Consider the following 22,747-nt stretch of genomic DNA (forward strand, 5'->3'; position numbering starts at 1 on the left):
CCCCTCCATGAGGGACCCACGCGTCCGGCCCTTCCCCGATTTAGTTGGGGGAGCTGGGTGGTCCCATGATGCTCGGGGGGGGGGAGCAGTGCCCCTCCCCACCCTGTAGACAGCACAGCGCCCCTCCCCCACTCTGAAAGGAGCACGCTGCCCCTCCCCACCCCGAGGGCACCACGGTGCCCTCCCCCCCTCCAGAAAACGGGGGGGTGGAGCTCACAACCCCTCCCCCTCAAAGGGGGAGCTGGGCGCTCCCATCATGCCCTGGGGTGCGGCCCCCCCTCCCCCCCACGCGGGGGGAGGGTGGGGGAGGGGGGGGCGTCGAGGTAGCGGCGCAGGCGGGCGGGGTAATCGGTGACGACGCCGGTGGCGCCGGCGGCGAAGGCTTCGGCGAAGTCGCGCTCCTCGTTCAGGACCCACAGAATCACCTGGGGGGAGGGGCGGGGGGAGGGGCGTGATGTGGGGCGGGGGACACGCCCGCCCTAGAGAGCCCCTCCCCCCCCCCCCCACCGGGGCGGCGCCCACCTGGATGCCGCGGGATCGGAGGTGGCGGAGGAGGGGCTGGCGCAGGGCGACGCTATGGGGGGAGGGGGGACCCATAAGTGACCGCCCCAGCCCCCCAAGTGCCCAGCCCCCCAAGTGCCTCCCAGCCCCATAAGTGAGCCCCCGCACCCACAAGTGGCCCCCCAATCTCCCAACCCCCCAGCCCCACAAGTGCCTCCCAGCCCCACAACTGCCTCCCAGACCCATAAGTGAACCCCAGCCCCATAAGTGAACCCCCAGCCCCCAACTGCCCCCGCCCCTAAGTTCCCCCATCCCCACTACTCCCCTTCCCCGCCCCCCAGCGCCCCCAAGTCTCTCCCGGCCCCCACGTGCTCTCCAGCCCCATAAGTTCCCCCCACCCCCCAAGTACTCCCCAGCCCCACAAGTACGCACACACTCCAGCCCCCCAAGTGATCTCCGGGCCCCCAAGTAGTCTCCAGCCCCACAAGTGCTCTCCTCCACCCCACAAGTGCTCTCCAGCCACAAGTACCTGCCCCCAGCCCCCAAGTATCCTCCAGCCCCACAAGTACCCACCCCTCCAACCCCCAACTGCTCCCCCAGCCCCACAAGTGCCCCACAGCCCCTAACTGCCCTCCACCCCACAAGTATCCACCCCTCCAGCCCCCAAGTGCCCCCCAGCCCCCAACTGCCCTCCACCCCACAAGTACCCACTCTCTCCAACCCCCAAGTGCCCCCCAGCCCCACAAGTGCCCCCTCAGACCCCAAGTAGCCTCCACCCCACAAGTACCCACTCCTCCAGCCCCCAAGTGCCCCCCAGCCCCACAAGTGCCCCTCAGCCCCCAAGTAGCCTCCACCCCACAAGTACCCACTCCCTCCAGCCCCCAAGTGCCCCCCAGCCCCACAAGTGCCCCCCACCCCCCAGCCCCACAAATGCCCCCAGCCCCACTCACGCCTGCACCACTTTGCTCAGCAAAGCCCCGGCCCAGCCTTTGGGGACGGGAAAATACGTCCTGGGGGGGAGGGAGAGGAAGGGGGGGAGGGGAGGGTCATGAGGCTGCCCCTCCCCCTCCCCCACCCCCGGAGTTTGGGTGGGGGGTGGGGCACTCCCAACCCCCATTTAAAGGGAGGAGGGGGATGGGGAGGGGTGCTCAGAGGGGGGGTAGCGCTTTCGCGCGGGTGGGGGAGGGGGAGGGCGGGGTGGGGAGGAGGAGGGTGGGGAGGGGCCCGACCTGTTGATGATGGAGGAGGCAGAAGAAGAGCGCGGCCTCGCCCAGGGGGACGAAGGGCAGGAGGCCGCTGTAGTAGAGGAGGAGGAGGAGGAGGCCCCGGCGCAGGGAGAAGCCGTAGGGCATGGCGGGGTGCTGGGGGAGGGGCAGGGTCAGGGACCCCCCCCCCGGGGTGGGGGAGGGGCGGCCCTAGAGAGCTGCCCCTCTTCCCCTCCCCCCAACTCTCCATAATTCGCCCTCTGTATGGATCGATTGGGGTTCGGGGAGGGGGGAAGGGGGGAAGGGGGAGGGAGAGGAGGGGAGGGGTGGGGTCAGGGACACCCCCCCGGGTGGGGAGGGCGGCCTTAGAGAGCTGCTCCCCTCCCCCACACCTCCATAATTTGCTCCCTATAGGAATCAATTTGGGTTCCAGGGGAGGAAGGAAGGGGTGGGAGGGGAGGGGGGCTGTGGGGGAGGGGCAGGGTGAGGGACCCCCCCCGGGGTGGGGGAGGGGCGGCCCTAGAGAGCTGCCCCCCTCCCCTCCCCCCACACCTGCATCATTCTCCTCCTACATTGATTAATTCAGGTTCCTGTGGGGTGGGGGAGGGGTGGGAGCGGGGAGGGGGCTGGGGGAGGGGCGGGGTCAGAGACCCCCCCCGGGATGGGGGAGGGGCGGCCCCGGTGACTTGTTCCCCTCCCCTCCCCCCCTCCGCCGTTCCCCTCCCCCCCAGGGATCAATCGGGGTCCGCCGGGGGGTGGGGGTGTGGGGAGTGGGGGAGGGGCGAGGTGGGGGAGGGGCGGACTCACGGCCGCCCGGCATTTGCGGAGGATGGGGTCGCGGAAGGAGGCCCAGAGGGTGATGGGAGCTCGGTCGTAGCGGCGAACCAGGGCGGCCACCTGGGCGGGGGAGGGCGTCAGCCTGGGGGAGGGGCGCTGGGTGGTGGGAGGGGCTCTGGGGGGAGGGGCGCTGGGGGGAGGCGCAGCCCCAGGTACCTGGGACCCGCCCCTCCCCCCCAACCTCCCTGTGGTTGAGGAGAGGATGTGGGGTTCGGGGTGGGGAGGGCGGGGAGCGGGGGCGGGTGGGGGAGGGGCGGCCTGACCTCGTTGATGAGGTCATCGTCGTCGTCCTTGATCTCGACGCTGATTGGCACGTGGGGAAGCGCCGGAACACCTCCTCCAAGCGGGGGATGCGGCGGTCGGCGCCGGTGGCGAAATGACCTGAGGGGGGAGGGGAGGGGTTGGTGGGGTGGGGGAGGGACGTGGGGGCGCCGCCCCTCCCCCACCACTCACCGGGAGCGAACGTCACCTCCAGCGGCGACTTGTAGGGCGGGAGATCCTGGGGGGGGAGGGGGGGGGGATGGGGCCTAATGCCTGGGCGTGGCCCCTCCCCACCCCCCCAGCCCCTCCCCCACCCCGGCAGCGGCACCCACCCGGTAGCGCAGGAGGGGGAGGGGCAGGGGGCGGCCGCACTGGCGCAGCAGCTCCGCGTCGTGGCTGACGACGACGACGCCGTCGCCCGTCCGGCGACAGTCCAGCTCCAGCAGGTCGGCGCCGGAACGCAGGGCGCTGGGGGGAGGGGCGGGGTGGGGAAGGGCGGGGGTGGGGACCGCCCCCCTCCTTCCTTGGAAGCGGGGGAGGGGCTGGCTTCCCTCCCCCCCCCCCCCCCCAAAAAGGGTGAGATGGGGGGTGGTGGTCTTAGGAGGTGGGGCGTTGCCCCCGGCGAGGGGGCGTGGCCCGAATGGGAGGGGGCGTGGTCTAGAGGGGCGTGCCCCCACGTGGAGGGGCGTGGCCCGGTGGGGGGGGCGTGGCCTCACTTCTCGAAGGCTTCCATCGTGTTCTCGATCCTCTCGCCGGCGCCTGCGGGGAGGGAGGGGAGAGGGGAGGGGTGAGCGCAGGCCACGCCCCTTCGCTGCCGGGTGGGCCACACTTCCGGGTGGGCCCCTCCTCCGCCTGGCTCCCACTTCCGGGTTCCCTTCACTGCCGGGTTCCGCCCTCTTCCAGGTGGGCCACACTTCCGGGTTTCACTTTCAGGTTCCCCCGTCTTCCGGTTGGCTCCCACCGCCGGCTTTCACTTCCGGGTTCTCCCACTTCCGGGTGTGCGGGGGGGTGTCCCAGTGGCGGCTTTCGCTTCCGGGCTCCCTCCTCTTCCGGGTGACTCCCACTTCCGCTTTTATCTCGGGGTTCCCCCCTTTCTCCAGGTGGCTCCCACTTCCGGGTTCCCCCGTCTTCCGGGTGGGCCCCACATCCGGGTTTCACTTTCGGGTCCCCCATCTTCTGGGTGGCTCCCACTTCCAGCCTCCCTCCACTTCCGGGTTCCCCCGTCTCCCGGGTGGGCCCCACATCCGGGTTTCACTTTCGGGTCCCCCATCTTCCGGGTGGCTCCCACTTCCAGCCTCCCTCCACTTCCGGGTTCCCTCCTCTTCCGGGTGGGCCCCACCGCCGGGTTTCTCTTCTTCCGGGTTCCCCCCCTCCGGCTCCCACCTCCGTCCCCCTCCTCCCCGCGTTCCCCCCACTTCCGGGTCGCACTTCCGGGTGCCCCCACTTCCTCACCGCCGCGATGGGCCACCAGGCGGGCGCGGAAGGGCAACCGGTTCCTCTCGCGGGGCCGCTCCCGGCCGCGGAGCCACCACCGAGCGGCCGCCGCCGCCGCCGCCAGCCCCAGCCCCAGCCCCAGCACCGCCGCCGCCGCCATCGCCGCGGCCCCGCCGCTCCCCGCCACCCGGCCCCACCCCCGGACCCCCGGACCGGTCGGACCGGTCGGACCGGTCGGGCGGCCCCGCCCCGGGCCCGGATTCAGCGGCCCGGCCCCGCCGCGGCCTCTCCGGGGGGCCGGGCCGGGCCCCGCCGCGGCGCCGCGCATGGGCGGGAGGCGGCGGCGGGGGGGGTGCGCGGCGCGCATGCGCGGCGCGGGAAAACGGCGGCGCGGCGCGGCCGCGCATGCGCGGAGGTGAAAGGAGGCGGCGGCGGGGATGGGGGCGCTGCCGCGCATGCGCGGACGTGAAGGAAGGCGCAAATGGGGGGGGACGCGGTGCAGCGCATGCGCGCGGGGGGGGCGCGCATGCGCGGGGGGGGCGGCACGCGGCGCTGCGTCGCCCCTAGCAACGGCAGGGCCACGCCCCCTCCCTGCGATGTGGGGGCGTGGCTTGGGGGTGAGGGCGGCGCTTGGGGGGGTGAGGGGCAGAGCTTGAGCGCTGGTGGGGCGGGTGTATGCTAATGAGGACCGGCATATGTTAATGAGGGGCGCCGCGTGTTGATGGGGGGGTGGGTTAATGGAGGTTGTGTGCTAATGAGGCTTGTATGTTAATGAGAAGGGTATGTTAATGAGGGGCGTGGCTTGGAAACGGGGCTGCCCATTGCAACCCAGGGGGTGTGGGAGAGGCCGGGTCTATGCTAATTAGGAGCACGCCATGCTAATTAGGAGTAAAGTATGCTAATTAGGAGCACGCTGTGCTAATTAGGAGCAAAGTATGCTAATTAGGAGCACGCTATGCTAATTAGGAGCAAAGTATGCTAATTAGGAGCACGCTATGCTAATTAGGAGTAAAGTATGCTAATTAGGAGCACGCTATTCTAATTAGGAGTAAAGTATGCTAATTAGGAGCACGCTATTCTAATTAGGAGTAAAGTATGCTAATTAGGAGCACACTGTGCTAATCAGGAGCAAAGTATGCTAATTAGGAGCAAAGTATGCTAATTAGGAGCAAAGTATGCTAATTAGGACCACACTATGCTAATTAGGAGTAAAGTATGCTAATTAGGAGCACGCTATGCTAATTAGGAGCAAAGTATGCTAATTAGGAGCACGCTATGCTAATTAGGAGTAAAGTATGCTAATTAGGAGCACGCTATTCTAATTAGGAGTAAAGTATGCTAATTAGGAGCACGCTATGCTAATTAGGAGTAAAGTATGCTAATTAGGAGCACGCTGTGCTAATCAGGAGCGCGAGACGCTAATAAATGATAAAACATTTTATAACACGAGTATGCAAATGAGAAGGGTGTGGCACAGGGGCGGGGCATGCTAATGAGGGAAAGGCAGGAAACCCCCCGTTATGCAAATGAGAAGCAAGATATGCTAATGAGGCGATGCAGCGAGAATGCAATGAGACTGGTGATGAGTTTATGCTAATGAGGGGGCGGGCTTAAGCGGGAAAACCGGTCTGGTTAATTAGGGGGCGGGCGTGCGCAGCGGCGCGGGAGCGGGGTTATGCTAATTAGTAATTAATTACAGCGCTACGCTAATGCGGGCGAGGGGGCGGGCCCCCGGGCGAGCGTCTACCCCTAATTAAGCGCCGGCTCTAACGAAGGCGGCGGGGGTGGGGGGTGGGGAGGGGTGGAGCCGCGGAGGGATGCGAGGGGAGGCGGGGCGTATGCAAATACATGCAGATTTATGCAGATGGCCGCCGCTCGGCCGCCCACTGCTCGGGGGTGAGGGTGCGCTGCTCCAGGGCGTGGATCCGCTCCAGCTCCTCCCCCAACGCCGCGTTCACCAATCTGCGGAAAGAGGGGGCGGGGCTGCGGTGAGACAGGCTCCACCCCCCCCCCGCCAGAGGCCACGCCCCCCTCCCCGAGCCCCGCCCCCACCTCACGGGTGCCGCTGCAGCAGCCCCTTCCCCCGAAACGCCGCCGCCACCACCAGCAGCCGGAAGCTTCCGGCGCAGCGGGCGCCCGTCGTGTCCTCCACTTCCTGCCGGGGAAGCCCCGCCCCCCGCGCGTGACGTCAGCCTTCCCCTCCCCCCACTCCTCCTAAGCATTCCCACGTGCTCGTTTCCCCTCCCCCACCCTCGTTACCCCCTCCCGGGGCCGGTGACAGCCCCAGAGCTCATCTCCCCTCCCCCACCCTCATCTCCCTCCCCCACTCCTCTTAACCCCTCCCACTCCCATTTCCCCTCCCCACGCCCCTCCCCCACTCGAATCTCCCTCCCCCACCCCTCTCAGCCCCCTGCCGGCCCATCCCCCTCCCTCCGCTCCCTCCCCCCACCCCTTCTCCTTTCCCTCCCCCGCTCCCTTTAAGCCCCCCGTCCCATTTCCCCTCCCCCACTCCTCTTACCCCTCCCCGAGCCCGAGACCCTCCCCCACTCTCATTTCCCTCCCCCACTCCCATCCCCTCCCCTCCGCTCCCGTTCCCTCCCCTCCCATTATCCCCTCCCCCACTCCTCCTCGCCCCCGAACCCACCCTCCCCCACCCCCTTCCTCCCCAGCCCCCTTAACCCCCCACGCTCCCCCGCTCCCCTTCCCCCTCCCTCCCCCACTCCCCTCCCCGCTCCCATTTCCCTCCCCCTCCCTCCCCCACCCCTCCTCCCCCACCACATGCTCCGCCCCCAGCTGCCGCTCCAGCCTCTCCCTCAGCGCCTCCGCGCTCAGCGCCGCCGCCATCCTCCTTCCGCTTCCGCCGCGTCACTTCCCGTCTCCCCCCCTTCACTAAACCCCGCCCCATTCGCGGCGGATTCTGGGTAACGAGGCGACAGCGGCGCCGCGGGGGGTTGTGGGTAAGGAGGCGCGCCGCGCCGCGGGGGGTTGTGGGTAGCGAGGCGGAAGTGGCTCCCGGGAGGGCGGGGGGGCGCGGGGGATTATGGGTAGCACCGAGGCGCCCCCTAGCGCCGCGCGGCGGGGGGTTGTGGGTAAGGAGGCGCGCCGCGCCGCGGGGGGTTGTGGGTAGGGAGGCGGAAGTGGCGCGAAAGGAAGTTAAGGGCGGGGGGGGGAGGCGGAGCGCGCCCGCCGCGGGGGGTTGTGGGTCCGGGGCGGCCATGGCGGTGCGGGCCGTGTACCTGCTGCGCTCCGCCCACCCCCGGCACCGCGGCCGGAGCTACGTGGGCTTCACGGTGAACCCGGCGCGGCGGCTGCGGCAGCACAACGGCGGGAGGCGGCGGGGAGGGGCCTGGAGGACGAGCGGCCGCGGGCCCTGGTGCGTGGGGAAGGGCGGAAGTCGGGGGGAGGCGGAAGTGCAGGCCGCGCCCCGCTGACGCCACTTCCGCAGGGAGATGGAGCTCTACGTCTACGGCTTCCCGTCTGACGTGGCGGCGCTGAGGGTAAGCCCCGCCCCCTCCCTCTCTCCCCCCCGCCGTTTTCCCGCCCTCACGCTGACTCCGCCCCCCGCCCGCTGACGCAGTTCGAGTGGGCGTGGCAGCACCCCACCGCCTCCCGCCGCCTCCCGGCGTCACGCCCCGCCGGCCCCGCGAGCGGCCAATCGCCTTCGCCCTCCGGCTCTTGCCCCGCCTCCTCCGCGCCCCGCCCTGGTGCCGCCTCCCCCTGCGCCTGCGCTGGCTCCGCCCCCCGCCACGCCCCGCCCTCCAGCCCGCCCCGCCCCCGCACGTCGTGGTGGAGGAGGGAGGGGCGGGGCCGACGACGAGGACACGCCCCCGCCGCCCCGCCAGGACACGCCCCACGCCGCCGGACACGCCCCCCGCCGAGGACACGCCCCCCCCGCCCTGTGACCTCTGCGGGGAGCCCTGCCGGGTACCGGGGGGGCGGGGCCTGGGAGGAGGGGGGCGGGGTCTGGGAGGTGGAGGGCGGGGCCTGGGGGTTGTCTGGAGGGGATGGGGGAGGGGATGGGGATGGGCTGGGGGTAGGGGCGGGGCGTGATGGAGGGGTCGTAAGGGGTGTGGCAGTGGGGGAGGGGCTGGGGTGGTGAGGGCAGCCTGGGGGAGGGGCCTCAGCCGGAGGGGGCGGGGGAGGAGCCGAGGGGGAGGGGCGGGTGGTTACGGGTGGGGGTGGGGCTGCACGGTGGGAGGAGCAGCCGGGGGAGGGGAGGAGGGGCCTTGCAGTCTCCCCTCCCCCCCCCCCAGGCCGGGGCCCCTCCCCGCTGCGCTGCCCCCGCCCCGCTGCCCCATGGCCGCCCATCCCCCTGCCTCGCCCGCCTCTTCCTGCGCCCGGAGCCCCGGGAGCTGCTGCCGCTGGGGGCCCTGCCCGCGGTGAGGGGCGGGGCCTGGCTGCCGGGGGCGGGGCCTGGCTGCCGGGGGCGGGGCCTGGTTGCCGGGGGCGGGGCCTGGTTGCTAGGGGAGGGGTGGTTTCTAGGGGCGGGGCCCGGTTGCCAGGGGAGGGGCCCTATTCCTAGGAGAGGAGTCTTGTTGCTAGGGAGGGAGTGGTTGCTAGGGGCGGGGTCCCGTTGCTGGGGAGGGGCTCCCGTTTCCAGGGGAGGGGCTTTGTTGCTAGGGAGGGGTGGTTGCTAAGGGCGGTGCCCCCGTTGCCAGGGAGGGCCCTTGTTGCTGGGGGGGGGCAGTTGCCAGGGGCGGGGTCCCTGTTGCCAGGGCGGGGTCCCCGTTGCCAGGGAGGGGTCTTGTTGCTAGGGAGGGGCGGTTGCTAGGGGGCTGTTCCCGGGGCCATCGCTATTGGCCGGGCTGGTTGCCAGGGGGCGGGGCAGTACCTGAGGCGTTGCTAGGGGCGGGGCCTGTCGCTAGGCAGAGCCCTTGGCAGGGGGAGGGAGCAGTTGCCAGGGGGCGGGGCCAGCGGGAGGGCGTTTCTAGGGGGCGGGGCCCGTCGCTCGAGAAAGCTGTTGCCATTGGATGGGGCGTTGCTGGGGGCGGGGCTAATGGGGAACGGCGTTGCTACGGACGGGCGTTGCTGGGGGGGGCGGGGCCATCACCACGGCAACCCCGCCCCTCGCAGTTGCCACGCCCACCTCCTCTGGGGCGACCTGATTCGCCACTGCCTCGGGGACGGCGCCGAGGAGGAGGCGGGGCTTGAGGTAAGCCCCGCCCTCTCCCCACCCCCTCCTCCCCTCCAGCCCCACCCCCTTCCTGACCTCTACCCTCCCCCCGCAGCCTCATTGGACGGACGACCTGCTGCTGCTGCCCGGGGGGGCGGAGCCGGGCGGAGGCCCCGCCCCCAAGGCCCTTTTTAATGCCGCTGTTCCTTAACGCGCCCCACAATAAAACGCCCGCGGGGGGGGAGGGGCTGCCCACACACCGGCGCCCCCTCCCCCACCCCCCGCCCCCAAACGTGACATCACTGCCGCAGCGCGGGGGGGGGGGGGGGGCGGGGCAACCATCCCCTCCCCTTCTCCCCCTTCCTTCCTTCCCCTCCCCCTCCTTCTCCCTTCCCTCCCTTCTCCCCTTCCCTCCCTTCTCCCCTCCTTCTCCCTCCTTCCCTTCTCCTCCCCCACCTTCTCCTCCCCCCTCTTCCCCTCCCCTTTTTCCTTTCGAGGCGCTCCCCCCCACCCCCTCCCCCATTTTCAGCTCATTCCCTCCCTCCCAGCCCCCCAACCCCTCCCTCCCCTTTCTCTCCTCCTCCATTCCCTCCCCCCGCAGCCCCTCCCCCTATTTTGGGGTCCCCTCCCCCTCACTTCTTCTTGGTCTCCTTGCAGGCCACCACGTAGCGCTGGGCGACGTTGAGGGGGGGCGAGTACCCGTCGGCGTAGGAGGTGTCCTCAAACAGCACCGAGTAATCGTCCTGCGGCTGGGGAGGGGCGGTCAGCGGGGGAGGGGCGGGGGAGGGAGACCCGCCCCACCCCCACACACACACACCCCCGGGGAGGTGGGGAAGGGAAATGGGGAAGGGGAAGGAAGGGAGGGGAGGGAGGGGGAGGGTGGGGGAGGCTCTGCCCATGGGGGGGAGGGGAGGCACTGGGGTTGTGGGGGGTACTGGGATGTACTGGGAGGCAGTGGGGGGATACTGGGAGGCACTGGGGGGATACTGGAGCATACTGGGAGGATACTGAGAGGCACTGGGAAGATACTGGAGCATACTGGGAGGCACTGGGAGGATACTGGGACACACTGAGGGGACACTGGAGCATACTGGGAGACACTGGGAGGATACTGGGAGGCACTAGGAAGATAGTGGAGCATACTGGGAGGCACTGGGAGGAAACTGGGACACACTGAGGGGACACTGGAGCATACTGGGAGACACTGGGAGGATACTGGGACACACTGAGGGGACACTGGAGCATACTGGGAGACACTGGGAGGATACTGGGAGGCACTAGGAAGATAGTGGAGCATACTGGGAGGCACTGGGAGGAAACTGGGAGGATACTGGGACGCACTGGGAGGATACTGGAGTATACTGGAAGGCACTGGGGGGATGCTGGAGCATACTGGGAGGCACTGGGGGGATACTGGGAGGATACTGGGACGCACTGAGAGGATACTGCAGTATACTGGAAGGCACTGGGAGAATACTGGGAGGCACTGGGAGCATACTGGGAGGCACTGGGAGGATACTGGAGCATACTGGGAGGCACTAGAAGGATACTGGGGTACCCTGAAGAGATACTGGACCATACTGGGAGGCTCTGGGGGCATACTGGGAGCCATTGGAGAGATACTGGGGCCATACTGGTAGAGAGTGGGGGGATACTGGGAGGCCCTGGGGTGGCACTGGAGGCTACTGGGAAACACTGGGCTCACACTGGGATGATACTGGAAGGCACTGGGGGCATACTGGGACACACTGGGAGAATACTGGGAAGCACTGGGACGATACTGGGAGACACTGGGTTCATACTGGGGTGATACTGGAAGGCACTGGGGGGATACTGGGACACACTGGGAGAATACTGGGGGATACTGGGAGGACACTGGGCGGTGCCAAGGGGATATTGGCGGGACACTGGGGGGATGCTGGGATGTACTGGGAGATACTGGGAGGCACTGGGGGCAGGCACTGGGGGTACTGGGGCGATACTGGGAGGCACTGGGGTTACTGGGAGATGTTGGGGGCTACTGGGGGACTACTGGAGCATACTGGGAGGCACTGGGGGCTACTGGAAGATGTTGGGGGGCTACTGGGAGGCACTGGAGGGCTACTGGAGCATACTGGGAGGCACTGGGGGGCTACTGGGAGGCACTGGAAGCCCCGGGGTTACTGGGAGGTGCTGGCCCATACTGGTCTATACTGGGACCCCCCCCACACTTTGAGGCCCCTCCCTCCCCTGCAGGCCCCGCCCCTGGCTCCACCCCCGTGGGGCTTCAGGGACCCCCGCCCCCCCAATTCTGGGGCCCCCTAAAAAATTCAGGGCCCCCCCCAATTTCTGGGAGTCTTCAAAATGTTGGGGACCCCCCCAAAAACCCCAGGGCCCCCAAAATTCAGGGACCCCCAAAAATTTTGGGGTCTCCCCCTTTTCCCCGAGCTCCCAGCCCCTCCCCTGCGCTTTGGGCCCCCCGCCAACATTTTGGGGACCCCCAACACTCCAGGGCCCCCCAAAAACTCCAGAGCCCCAAAATGTTGGGGACCCCCAAAATTCTGGGGACCCCCAAAGCTCCAGGGCCCCCAAAATGTTGGGGTGTCCCCCCTCCCTGAGCTCCCAGCCCCTCCCCTGTGCTTTGGCCCCCCAAAAACTCCAGAGCCCCCCAAAACTCCAGGCCCCCAAAATTTCGGGACCCCCGGGACCCCCAAAATATTGAGGCCCCCCAAAATATGGCCCCCATGAGGCCCCCCAAATGTTGGGGTGTTCCCTCCCCGAGCTCCCAGCCCTCCCCTGCACCTGGCCCCCCCAAAACTCCAGAGCCCCCAAAAACTCCAGAGCCCCCAAAAATTTCGGGGACCCCCAAAATATTGAGGCCAAAATATTGGGGCCCCCCAAATGTTGGGGTGTTCCCCTGAGCTCCCAGCCCCTCCCCTGCGCTTTGGGCCCCCCAACACTCCAGAGCCCCCAAAAAACTCCAGAGCCCCCAAAAATTTCGGGGACCCCCAAAATATTGAGGCCCCCCAGAATATTGAGGCCCCCAAATGTTGGGGTGTCCCCCTCCCTGAGCTCCCAGCCCCTCCCCGCCTCGGCCCCCCAAAACTCCAGAGCCCCCAAAAACTCCAGAGCCCCCCAAAAATTTCGGGGACCCCCCCAAAATATTGAGGCCCCCCAAATGTTGGGGTGTTCCCCTCCCTGAGCTCCCAGCCCCTCCCCTGCGCTTTGGGCCCCCCAACACTCCAGGCCCCCAAAATGCTCCAGAGCCCCCAAAATTTCGGGGACCCCCAAAATATTGAGGCCCCCCAAATGTTGGGGTGTTCCCCCTCCCTGAGCTCCCAGCCCCTCCCCTGTGCTTTGGGCCCCCCCTGACATTCCAGGGCCCCCCCAAAAAACTCCAGGCCCCCAAAAACTCCAGAGCCCCCAAAAATTTCCTGGGACCCCCAAAATATTGAGGCCCCCCAAAATATTGAGGCCCTCCCAAATGTTGGGGTGTCCCCTCCCCGAGCTCCCAGCCCCTCCCCTGCGCCTCGGCCCGCCCCTCCGCGTTTGCCGCTCCCCCCGGGCTCACCCCCCCCCCCCCTCCCCCTTGAAATTTTGGGGACCCCCCCAGTCTGGGGTCCCCCGGGGGGGCACTCACGCGCTGGGGAGGGGCGTGGATGAGGGCGCGGTAGAAGCAGGTGGTCTGGGGGTAGAGGGCGAGGACCAGCTGCTCCCGCTGGAACAGGGCCTCGGGGTCGGTCTCGGGGTTCGTCTTCCACTGCGGCAGCGGGATGATGCGGCGGCGGCTCAGGGTGTGGCGCCTGCGGGCACCCCGCGTTTCAGGGGGTTGGGGGGTTGGGGGGTCCTAGAGGGGGTTTGGGGGGGGTTGGGGGGTCTTGGGGGTTGGGGGTTTGGGGGGCAGGGAGGGGGTTGGGGGTTTTGGGGAGGTTTGGGGGTCCTAGAGGGGGTTGGGGGTTTGGGGGTTTTGGGGGGCAGGGGGGGTTGGGGGGTTTTGGGGGTCTTGGGGGTCCTAGAGGGGGTTGGGGGGTTTTGGGGGTCTTGGGGTTTTGGGGGGGCAGGGAGGGGGATTGGGGGTTTGGGGGGGTTGAGGGGTTTTGGGGGGCAGGGAGGGGGGTTGGGGGTCTTGGGGGTTTTGGGGTCCTAGGGGGGTCTTGGGGGATTTTGGGGGCAGGGAGGGGGGTTGGGGGTTGGGGTTAGTTTTGGGGTCCTGGGGGGTCTTGGGGTCTTGGGGGTTGGGGGGGTTTGGGGAGGGCAGGGAGGGAGGTTGGGGGGTTGGGGGGATAGGGGTCTTGGGGGGTTTTGGGGGTGCAGGGAGGGGGTTGGGGGGTTTTGGGGGGGGGTCTTGGGGCTTTGAGGGGGCAGGAGGGGGGGTTGGGGGGGTTTGGGGGTCTTGGGGTTTTGGGGGGTTGGGGGGTTTGGGGGTCCTGGGGGTCTTGGGGGTTTGGGGGGTTTGGGGGTCCTAGAGGGGGTTTGGGGGGTTGGGGGTTTGGGGGTCCTGGGGGGTCTTGGGGGTTTTGGGGTGCAGGGAGGGGGCTGGGGGTTTTGGGGGGGTCTTGGGGCTTTGAGGGGCAGGGAGGGGGTTGGGGGGGTTTGGGGGTCTTGGGGTTTTGGGGGTTGGGGGTTTGGGGGTCCTGGGGGTCTTGGGGGTTTGGGGGGTTTGGGGGGTCCTAGAGGGGGTTTGGGGGTTGGGGGGTTTGGGGGGTCCTGGGGGTCTTGGGGGTTTTGGGAGGGCAGGGAGGGGGGTTGGGGGTCTTGGGGGTTTGGGGGTCTTGGGGTTTTGGGGGGCAGGGAGGGGGGTTGGGGGGTTGGGTTAGTTTTGGGGGTCCTGGGGGGGTCTTGGGGTCCTAGAGGAGGGTTTGGGGGGTTTTGGGGGTTTTGGGGGGCAGGGAGGGGGTTGGGTTGGTTTTGGGGGTCCTGGGGGGTCTTGGGGGGGTTGGGGGTCGTAAAGGGGTCTTGGGGGTTTTGGGGGGTCTTGGGGTTTTGGGGGGCAGAGAGGGGGGTTTTGGGGGGTCTTGGGGTTTGGGGGGTTGGGGGTCCTAGGGGGTCTTGGGGGTTTTGGGGGTTTGGGGTTTTGGGGGGCAGGGAGGGGGTTGGGGGTTTGGGGGGTCTTGGGGGGTTGGGGGTTTGGGGGGCGGGGAGGGGACTCACTCTTTGCCTTCTTCGTCGATGTCGTCCACTTCGTACCTGGGGGAGGGAGAGGAAAAGGGGTGAGGGGGTGGGGGCGGGGGCGGAGGGGCAAATTGGGGGGGCAAGGGGGGGGATTGGGGGCGAGGGGGATTGGGGGTGGGGGGAAAATTGGGGCGGGGGCGGATTGGGGGACAGTGGGGGGGGTGGGGGGCAGTGGGGGGCAAATTGGGGGGCAGGGGGAAATTGGGGGAAATTGGGGGCGGGGGGATGGGGGCAATTGGGGGCCCAGGGGGAAATGGGGGAAATTTGGGGTGGGGGGAATTGGGGCGGGGGCGAGGTGGGGGCAGTGGGGGATTGGGGGCTGGGGGGCAATTGGGGGCCGGGGGAAATTGGGGGGCAGGGGGGATTGGGGGTGAGGGGAGGGAATTGGGGGGAAATTGGGGGGGGATTGGGGGCGGGGGGAGGAATTGGGGGGCAGGGGGGGATGGGGGGTGGGGAGGGAATTGGGGGTGGGGGAATTGGGGGCAGAGGGGGGGATTGGGGGCGAGGGAGGATGGGGGGAGGGGTGGGGGGGAATGGGGTGCAGGGGGAACTGGGGTGCGGGGGTGAAGTGGGGTGCAGGGGTGAAAAATGGGGGGAGGGGGAGAAAATGGGGGACGGGGAGAGAAAATGGGGGTGCAGGCGGTGAAAGAGGAAATGGGGGAGGCGTCAGAAAAGGGGGCAGGGGGTTTGGGGGCTCAGGGGGTTGGGGGGACAAGAGGGAGGAAAATGGGAGGTGGGGGCTGGTTTTGGGGTGCAGGGGGCCATTTTTGGGGCGCAGGGACCCATTTTGGGGTACACAACACTTTTTGGGGCGCAGGGGGCCATTTTGGGGTGCAGGGAGCCATTTTGGGGCGCACAACACTATTTTTGGGGTGCAAGAGGCCATTTTTGGGGCGCAGGCAGCCATTTTGGGGTGCAGGCAGCCATTTTGGGGTATGCAGCACTGATTTTGGGGTGCAAGAGGCCATTTTGGGGTGCAGGGAGCCATTCTGGGGTGCAGGGAGCCATTCTGGGGTGCAGGGAGCCATTTTGGGGCGCAGGGAGCCATTTTTGGGGTACGCAGCACTGATTTTGGGGTGCAAGAGACCATTTTTTGGCGCAGGAAGCCATTTTGGGGTACGCAACACTGATTTTGGGGCGCAGGGAGCCATTTTGGGGTGCAGGGGGCCATTTTGGGGCGCAGGGGGCCATTTTGTGGTGCAGGGGCCATTTTTGGGGCGCAGGGAGCCATTTTTGGGGTGCAAGACGCCATTTTTGGGGCACAGGGAGCCATTTTGGGGCACAGGGAGCCATTTTTGGGGTACGCAGCACTATTTTCGGGGCGCCGGGAACCATTTTGGGGCACGAGGAGCCATTTTGGGGCGCAGGGAGCCATTTTTGGGGTACGCAGCACTATTTTTGGGGTGCAGGGACCTCTTTCGGGGCACAGCGCGCTATTTTTTGGGGCACAGGCAGCCATTTTGGGGGCGCAGGGAGCCATTTTGTCGCGCAAGCCGCCATTTCGACGCCGCTGGGCGCCATTTTGGAGGCCCCGGCAGCCATTTTGGAGGCCCCGGCAGCCATTTTGGAGGCCCAGAGAGGTGGCGTTTTGGGGGCGCAGGGAAGATTTGGGGGCGCAGGGAAGATTTGGGGGCGCAGGGAAGATTTGGGGCGCAGGGAAGATTTGGGGGGGGTGCCCACTTGTTGGCGGCGTGGCTGTAGCTGACGACCTCGGCCAAAATCCACTGCTCGTCCCCCTCCAACGCCTTCACCCGCGCCGCCACCTTGTCGCCGGGTTTCGCCACGTAATCTCCCGCCGCCGGCACCGCGCCGCACAGCGGGGGGGGCCTGCAAAAAAAGGGGGTCCGCCCCCCCGCCCCCCACAACTCAGCGACACCCCAAAAAACCCCCCGCAACACCCCAAAATAATCCCCGCCGCCGCCGCCGCCTCACTTCTCGCCCGGCTTGCCGATCCAGAGCGGCAGCGTCATGGCCGACTGCTGCAGCAGCGTCATCAGCACCCCGCGCCGCATCGTTTTTCGGGGGGGCTCCGCTTCGCTGTAGATCCCCGCGATTTTAGCGGCTGCGGGAGCGAGGAGTTAATTTTGGGGACACCCCCCCCCCAAAAAAAAAAAAAAATTAATTTTTTGGGGGGGCGTAGCCCGCTTTTTGCGTCCCGGCGCCCTCCGCGAGGCGTTACCGATGCGGCGCTCCTCCAGCAGCGACTTGATCTCGGCGATTTTATCCAGCGCCTTGCGGAGGATGCTGCGGCGGGAACCCCGAAACGTGAGGGGAAACGGGGGGCTGGGGGGGAAGGGGGGATAAAGGGGGTTTGGGGGAAATGGGGTTTGGGGGGATAAACGGGGGGTGTGGGGGGGATAAAGGGGGGTGTGGGGGGGGATAAAGGGGGTTTGGGGGGATAAAAGGGGATTTGGGGGGATAAAAGGGGATTTGGGGGATAATGGGGTGGGGGGGAAATGGGGGAGTTGGGGGGGATAAAGGGGGAGTTGGGGAGAAAATGGAGGAGTTGGGGGAATAAAGGGGGTGTGGGGGGGAAAATGGGGGGGGGATAAAGGGGGATTGGGGAGATAAAGGGGGTGATAAAGGGGGTTGGGGGGAAAAAGGGGATTTGGGGAAATGGGGGTGGCTGGGGAGAAAATGGGGGTTTGGGGGGATAAAGGGGGTTTGGGGGATAAAGGGGGTTTGGGGGGAAATGGGGGGCTGGGGGGATAAAGGGGGACTTGGGGAGAAAATGGAGGAGTGGGGGGATAAAGGGGGTTTGGGGGGATAAAGGGGGATTTGGGGGAGACATGGGGACTTAAACAGTTAATAAATGATAATTTGTCATTAAAAGACCATTTAGGATTTAAAATGGGGTTTGGGGGATAAAAGGGGTTTTGTGGCAAAAAAGGGGTTTTGTGGCAAAAAGGGGGTACGGTGTGAAAAGCGCCAATTTTGTAGTGAAAAGGGGTTTTGCGGCAAAAAAGGGAGTTTGCGGCAAAAAAGGGGGCGTGGGATGAAAAACGCCAATTTTGTAGTGAAAAGGGGGATTTTGCGGCAAAAAGGGACATTTTGCAGCAAAAATGGGAGATTTAGGGGCAAAAACGGGGGATTTGGGGGCAAAAACGGGGGATTTGGGGTCTTAATAAATGATAATTTGGTGTTAAAAGGGGTACTTGAACTAAAAAATGGGGTCTTGAAAAATAAAAAGGAGCATTTGACATGAAAAAGGGGGATTTCTGACAAAAGACAGAAACATGGGGTGAAAAGATCGATTTTGTGCGGAAAAGGGGGGATTTGGAGGGAAAAAAAAAGAGATTTTTGTGGAGAAAACGGGGGATTTGGGGTTAAAAATGGCGGGTGGGGGATCAAGGGGGTTGGGGGCATCACGAGGACTTAAAAAGTTAATAAATTATAATTTTGTGGTAAAAAGGGATTTAGAATCAAAAATGGGGTTTGGGGGATAAAACGGGGATTTGGGGGGCAAAATGGGGTCTGGGATTAAGAGATGGGGATTTGGGGGGTGAAAAATGGGGATTTGGGGTGAAAAAGGTGCATTTGGGCTGAAAAAAGGGGTTGTGCTAAAAAAAGGGGGAATTTTGTGGTGAAACCCGGGGATTTTTGTGGTGAAAAAAAGAGACGTGTGCTGAAAGAGGGGGATTGTACCCCTAAAAGGCACATTTTGTGGTGAAAAAAGGGGATTTTGGGGTGGAAAGGGGGAATTTTGGGGTGCAAAGGGGGAATTTCGGGGTGGAAAGGGGGAATTTCGGGGTGGAAAGGAGGAATTTCGGGGTGGAAAAATAACTTTGGTGTCAAAAGGGAAAACTTTGTACTTAACGAGCCTGGGTTTGGGGTGAAAAAGGGCCATTTGGTAGTGAAAAACACAAACTTTGGGGCTACCGAGCCCGGGTTTGGGGTGAAAAAGGGGCATTTGGGGTATGTGGGGTGACAAGGGCTGGGGGGACACCCTACTTGCACTCGGCCTCCGCGTCGGCTTTGGCCGTGGTGTAGAGCCCCCGCAGCTTGGTCCGGTAGTAGGGGGAGACTGAGGGGGCAGAGGGGGGTCAGAGGGAGATCGAGGGGGGTGTCCCCCAAACCCCCGGTGCCCCCCCCCGTTCCCCCTCACTCTTGTTTTCCGTCTGCATCCGCTCGTGGGTTTTCTGGATGTTGACCAGGTTGTGCTCGCTGCGGGAGCGCTCCTCCTGCCGGCAACGGGGCGAGGGCAGAAGGAGAAGGCGGTGAGGGGAAGGGGGAGGGGGGGGGGGGGGGGTCCGCCGCTCGCCCGCCCCCCCCGCCCCGCTACCTGCGTCTGCTTGATGAGCTGGTGCAGCTCCCCCAGCAGCTCCGCGATGCGGGAGTCGGCCGAGACCAGCGCCATGGCGGCGACGGGGCTGGGAGAGGGAGAAATGGGAGGGGGGGGGGTCACAAAATGGCGGCTGCCCCCTCAGCCCTGCGCGACGCCCCTCTGCGCATGCGCCGGCGCCGCTCCCCCGCCGCACTGCACATGCGCCCAGGCCCCGCCTTCCCGCCCAGCCCCGCCGCCCGTGCGCCGGCTCCGCCTCCCCGTTTGCACTGCGCGTGCGTAGAGGCCCGCGCTTCCCGCCGCGCGTGCGCCCAGGCGCCGCCCGCCCTCGCGCATGCGCGCTGCGCCCCGCCGCGCTGCCCGCCGGGAGTCGTAGTCCCCGGCGCCTCCGCCTCCCCATTGGCCCCGCTCTCCGCACCCCCCTTTCCCATTGGCTGCCGCCGCCTCACCCCGCCCTCCCATTGGCCGCCGCCTCACGGGCGGTCCCCGCCCACTCTCCCCTGAAGGGGGAAGCCGGGTTTTCCCGGGGCTCCCCCGGGGGAGCCCCGATAACGAAACCGCCGCCGGGAACCGGGAGCGGGGCCATGGGGCTGCGGGGGGCGACCTGGGCCGGGCTGAGCCTCGTCCTCCTCCTCCCGGTACCGGTACCGGCCTCCGAGGGGCCCCGGGGGGGGCTGCGGCTCTGCCGGCGGCTGCTGTGGGAGACGCGGGAGCTGGCGGAGCGATACGTGAGGGACCGGCCGGACACCGGGGTGGGGTGGGGGACGCCGGGTGTCCCTGTCCCCCGTGACCGGTGTCCCTGTCGTTCCCCCTCCCCGGGGCAGGTGGCGGAGCGGCTGGCGGGGGCCCGGCTGCATCTCTCGCCCCCCCCCGGGCACCCCTTGGTGGTCAGCATCCCGGCCCGGGACTGGATGGCGCTGACGGTACGGGGAGGGGTTCTGTGGGGCAGGGGGTGCTATGGGGCGGGGGGGGAACGGGGGCCTGTGGGGCAGGGTGAGGGGGCTGGGGAGTTGCTATGGGGCTGGGGGGGTGCTATGGGGCTGGGGGGGTTATGGGGTCCTGTGGGGCTGGGGGGTGCTATGGGGCAGGGTGGGGGGTGGCTGGAGGAGGGCCTGTGGGGCCGGGTGAGGGGCTGGGGTAGTCCTATGGGGCTGGGGGGTTATGGGGGTCCTGTGGGGCTGGGGGGTGCTATGGGGCGGGGGGGGACGGGGGCCTGTGGGGCAGGGTGAGGGGGCTGGGGGGTGCTATGGGGCTGGGGGGTTATGGGGGTCCTGTGGGGCTGGGGGGTGCTATGAGGCAGGGTGAGAGGGGGCCTGGGGGGGCTGTGGGGCAGGGTGAGGGGGCTGGGGTAGTCCTATGGGGCTGGGGGGTGCTATGGGGGTCCTATGGGGCTGGGGGGTGCTATGGGGCCAGGGGAGGGGCTATGGGGGTCCTATGGGGCAGGGTGGGGGGTGCTATGGGGCAGAGAGGACTTCAGAGAGTTTTGTGGGGCAGCTGTAGGGCAGGAGTGTTTCTGTGGAGTGTCTATGGGGCAGGGGTGTGTCTGTGGGGGGATCTATAGGGCAGGGTCTGTGGGTCTGGGGATCCATGGGGCAGGATCCGTGGGGCAGGGTCTATGGGCCTGGGATCCATGGGGTGGGGTCTATGGGTCTGGGGATCTGTGGGGTGGGATCCATGGGCCAGGGCTCCGTGGGTCAGGACTCCGTGGGGCAGGATCTATGGGCGGGATCTATGGGGCAGGGCTCCGTGGGGCAGGATCTGTGGGTCAGGGCTCCATGGGGCAGGATCTATGGGGCAGGGCTCCGTGGGTCAGGGCTCCATGGGTCAGGACCTGTGGGTCAGGACCTGTGGGTCAGGGCTCTGTGGGTCAGGGCTCTGTGGGTCAGGGCTCTGTGGGTCAGGGCTCCATGGGGCAGGATCTGTGGGGCAGGATCTATGGGTCAGGTCTCTATGGGGCAGGATCTATGGGTCAGGGCTCTGTGGGTCAGGTCTCCATGGGGCAGGATCTATGGGGCAGGGCTCCATGGGGCAGGATCTATGGGTCAGGGCTCCGTGGGTCAGGTCTCTATGGGGCAGGATCTATGGGGCAGGGCTCCGTGGGGCAGGGCTCCATGGGGCAGGACCTGTGGGGCAGGACCTGTGGGGCAGGGCTCCATGGGGCAGGACCTGTGGGTCAGGGCTCTGTGGGTCAGGTCTCCATGGGGCAGGATCTATGGGGCAGGGCTCCATGGGTCAGGATCTGTGGGTCAGGTCTCCATGGGGCAGGATCTATGGGGCAGGGCTCCGTGGGTCAGGGCTCCATGGGGCAGGACCTGTGGGTCAGGGCTCCGTGGGTCAGGATCTATGGGGATCTGTGGGTCAGGGCTCCATGGGGCAGGATCTATGGGGCAGGGCTCCGTGGGTCAGGGCTCCATGGGGCAGGATCTGTGGGTCAGGGCTCCGTGGGTCCCCCCAGGCCCGGCAGCGCTTGGGGGCGCTGGGGCGGCGCCTGGCGACGCTGCGCGGCCGCTGGGGGGCGCTGGGGAGCGGCGCCGGCACCCGCCGCTGGGGGGCGCTGCTGCGCTGGGACCTGCGCGACCTGGGGCGGGCCATCGCCAGCGAGGTGGGCGGGGCCTCGGGAGGGGCGGGGCATCCCGGGGCGGGGTCTGTCTGCGGGGGGTCTGTGGGGAGGGGCCTACGGGGGAGGGGCGGGGCATCTCGGGGCGGGGTCTGTCTGCGGGGGAGGAGCGGGGGTCTGTGGGGAGGGGCCTACGGGGAGGGGCCTACGGGGGAGGGGCGGGGCATCCCGGGGCGGGGTCTGTCTGCGGGGAGGAGCAGGGGGTCTGTGGGGGAGGGGCCTTTGGGGAGGGGCGGGGCATCCCGGGGCGGGGTCTGTCTGCGGGGGAGGAGCAGGGGGTCTGTGGGGAGGGGCCTACGGGGAGGGGCGGGGCATCCCGGGGGCGGGGTCTGCGGGGGCGGAGCAGGGGGCTCTGGGGGCGGGGTCTTTGGGGAGGGGCCTATGGGGGAGGGGCGGGGCATCCCGGGGGCGGGGTCTGTATGTGGGGGCGGGGTCTGCAGTGGGAGGGGCAGGAGGACTTGGGGTGGGGTCTGGGGAGGAGGAGTCTCTGGAGGGCAGGGTCTCGGGGGAGGGGCCTCCGGGGAGGGGCAGGGCTCTTGGGGTGGAGTCCCCGGGGAGGGGTCTCGGGGGGCGGGGAGGGGCTGAGTCCCCCGAGAGGGGGAGGGGTGCTGGGGGCGGGGGGGGAGGGGCGGTGGCGTGGGGCAGAGGGTGCTTGTGGGGCGCCCCCATCTCCTCCCCCTCCCCCAGCTGGGCGAGCCCCGGAGCCCCCCGGCCCCCCGCCCCCCGCCCCCTGCCCCACGGCGAGTGGGGCCGGCGGCGCGAGGCCTTCGCCCTCCTGCGGGCCACCGAGGCCTTCCTGCTGCGGGCCCTGCGCGACTTCCTCCTGCTCTGCCGGCCCCCGCCCCATAGCGCCGCCCCATAGCGCTGCCCCATGGCGCCGCCCCATGGCGCCGCCCCCCGGCGCGGGTTCCTTATTGGCGCGGCTGAATAAACGGTGGCGGGTCCCAGCCCCACGGCGTCTGGTGTGGGGCGCGGCGGGGCGGGGGGGAGGTGCTATGGGGCAGGAGGGGTGAGATGGGGGGCACAAGCAGGGGGTGTGGGGCAGCAGGGGGAGGTGCTATGGGGCAGGAGGAGGGATGTGGGGTGGGGGAGGCGCTATGGGGCAGGAGGTGCAAAATGGGTGGGGGTGGGGGCAGGAGGGGGATGTGGGGCAGAATGGGGGAGGTGCTATGGGGCAGGAGGAGGGATGTGGGGCGGGGGGGCGCTATGGGGCAGGAGGTGCAAAATGTGGGGCGGGGTATGGGGCAGGAGGGGGATGTGGGGCATGGGGCTGATGTGGGGCAGAATGGGGGAGGTGCTATGGGGCAGGAGGAGGGATGTGGGGCGGGGGGAGGCGCTATGGGGCA

At 67.6% G+C, this 22,747-nt stretch overlaps 5 protein-coding genes across 8 annotated transcripts; 2 read left to right on the forward strand and 3 right to left on the reverse strand.

Moving 5' to 3' along the window:
* Positions 1–206: 206 nt before the first annotated feature.
* On the reverse strand, positions 207–4,429 carry GDPD3 (glycerophosphodiester phosphodiesterase domain containing 3). The gene is given in 12 exon segments (XM_072849081.1): positions 207–425; positions 523–574; positions 1,031–1,089; positions 1,452–1,511; positions 1,731–1,862; positions 2,514–2,603; positions 2,807–2,859; positions 2,862–2,924; positions 2,997–3,042; positions 3,137–3,272; positions 3,521–3,563; positions 4,257–4,429. Coding segments are annotated over 12 exon segments (1,047 nt in total). The 5' UTR covers positions 4,399–4,429; the 3' UTR covers positions 207–254.
* Positions 4,430–6,075: 1,646 nt separating this feature from the next.
* BOLA2B (bolA family member 2B) lies at positions 6,076–7,163 on the reverse strand. The gene is made up of 3 exons (XM_072849162.1): positions 7,014–7,163; positions 6,296–6,393; positions 6,076–6,200 (listed from the first exon to the last, which is right to left on the reverse strand). Exons 1-3 carry the CDS (start codon positions 7,080–7,082, stop codon positions 6,095–6,097), a joined length of 273 nt encoding a protein of 90 aa, XP_072705263.1. The 5' UTR covers positions 7,083–7,163; the 3' UTR covers positions 6,076–6,094.
* Positions 7,164–7,410: 247 nt separating this feature from the next.
* LOC140645691 (uncharacterized) lies at positions 7,411–9,683 on the forward strand. Its single transcript, XM_072849153.1, has 5 exons — positions 7,411–7,611; positions 7,684–7,735; positions 7,816–8,162; positions 9,312–9,390; positions 9,467–9,683. Exons 1-5 carry the CDS (start codon positions 7,454–7,456, stop codon positions 9,560–9,562), a joined length of 732 nt encoding a protein of 243 aa, XP_072705254.1. The 5' UTR covers positions 7,411–7,453; the 3' UTR covers positions 9,563–9,683.
* Positions 9,684–9,958: 275 nt separating this feature from the next.
* SGF29 (SAGA complex associated factor 29) lies at positions 9,959–18,961 on the reverse strand. 2 transcript variants are annotated; one of them, XM_072849143.1, is made up of 9 exons: positions 18,785–18,961; positions 18,608–18,683; positions 18,454–18,526; positions 16,682–16,785; positions 16,435–16,564; positions 16,183–16,329; positions 14,482–14,517; positions 12,971–13,133; positions 9,959–10,100 (listed from the first exon to the last, which is right to left on the reverse strand). In XM_072849143.1, exons 1-9 carry the CDS (start codon positions 18,857–18,859, stop codon positions 9,984–9,986), a joined length of 921 nt encoding a protein of 306 aa, XP_072705244.1. In that variant the 5' UTR covers positions 18,860–18,961; the 3' UTR covers positions 9,959–9,983. The 2 variants fall into 2 exon arrangements, with proteins under 2 accessions (XP_072705244.1, XP_072705245.1); XM_072849144.1 differs by having other exon boundaries at positions 16,682–16,746; positions 18,785–18,957.
* A 289-nt stretch (positions 18,962–19,250) lies between these two features.
* On the forward strand, positions 19,251–22,348 carry IL27 (interleukin 27). Of its 3 annotated transcripts, none has more exons than XM_072849157.1 (4): positions 19,251–19,428; positions 19,609–19,707; positions 21,240–21,386; positions 22,089–22,348. In XM_072849157.1, the coding sequence occupies exons 1-4, from the start codon at positions 19,369–19,371 to the stop codon at positions 22,248–22,250; spliced, it is 468 nt and encodes a 155-aa protein (XP_072705258.1). In that variant the 5' UTR covers positions 19,251–19,368; the 3' UTR covers positions 22,251–22,348. The 3 variants fall into 3 exon arrangements, with proteins under 3 accessions (XP_072705258.1, XP_072705259.1, XP_072705257.1); XM_072849158.1 differs by having other exon boundaries at positions 19,253–19,422; XM_072849156.1 differs by having other exon boundaries at positions 19,254–19,512.
* Positions 22,349–22,747: the final 399 nt, after the last annotated feature.

The sequence above is a fragment of the Ciconia boyciana genome, chromosome 36, assembly GCF_034638445.1.
Source record: "Ciconia boyciana chromosome 36, ASM3463844v1, whole genome shotgun sequence".
In the NCBI taxonomy this organism is placed as follows: Eukaryota; Metazoa; Chordata; class Aves; order Ciconiiformes; family Ciconiidae; genus Ciconia; species Ciconia boyciana.

Bases quoted from the DNA above. Each gene is read 5' to 3' on its own strand.
- BOLA2B (XM_072849162.1), bottom strand. From the start codon at position 7,082: ATGGCGGCGGCGCTGAGCGCGGAGGCGCTGAGGGAGAGGCTGGAGCGG. The intron at 6,394-7,013 runs GTGGGGGAGGAG...CTTCCCCGGCAG, and splicing joins AGCTGGGGGCGGAGCATGTG to GAAGTGGAGGACACGACGGG. The intron at 6,201-6,295 runs GTGAGGTGGGGG...CTCTTTCCGCAG, and splicing joins GGGCTGCTGCAGCGGCACCC to ATTGGTGAACGCGGCGTTGG.
- LOC140645691 (XM_072849153.1), top strand. From the start codon at position 7,454: ATGGCGGTGCGGGCCGTGTACCTGCTGCGCTCCGCCCACCCCCGGCAC. The intron at 7,612-7,683 runs GTGCGTGGGGAA...CCACTTCCGCAG, and splicing joins ACGAGCGGCCGCGGGCCCTG to GGAGATGGAGCTCTACGTCT. The intron at 8,163-9,311 runs GTACCGGGGGGG...CGCCCCTCGCAG, and splicing joins TCTGCGGGGAGCCCTGCCGG to TTGCCACGCCCACCTCCTCT.
- SGF29 (XM_072849143.1), bottom strand. From the start codon at position 18,859: ATGGCGCTGGTCTCGGCCGACTCCCGCATCGCGGAGCTGCTGGGGGAG. The intron at 18,684-18,784 runs GTAGCGGGGCGG...CGTTGCCGGCAG, and splicing joins AGCTCATCAAGCAGACGCAG to GAGGAGCGCTCCCGCAGCGA. The intron at 16,565-16,681 runs GTAACGCCTCGC...TCGCTCCCGCAG, and splicing joins GCTGGAGGAGCGCCGCATCG to CCGCTAAAATCGCGGGGATC.
- IL27 (XM_072849156.1), top strand. From the start codon at position 19,369: ATGGGGCTGCGGGGGGCGACCTGGGCCGGGCTGAGCCTCGTCCTCCTC. The intron at 19,708-21,239 runs GTACGGGGAGGG...GGGTCCCCCCAG, and splicing joins GGGACTGGATGGCGCTGACG to GCCCGGCAGCGCTTGGGGGC. The intron at 21,387-22,088 runs GTGGGCGGGGCC...CCCCTCCCCCAG, and splicing joins GGCGGGCCATCGCCAGCGAG to CTGGGCGAGCCCCGGAGCCC.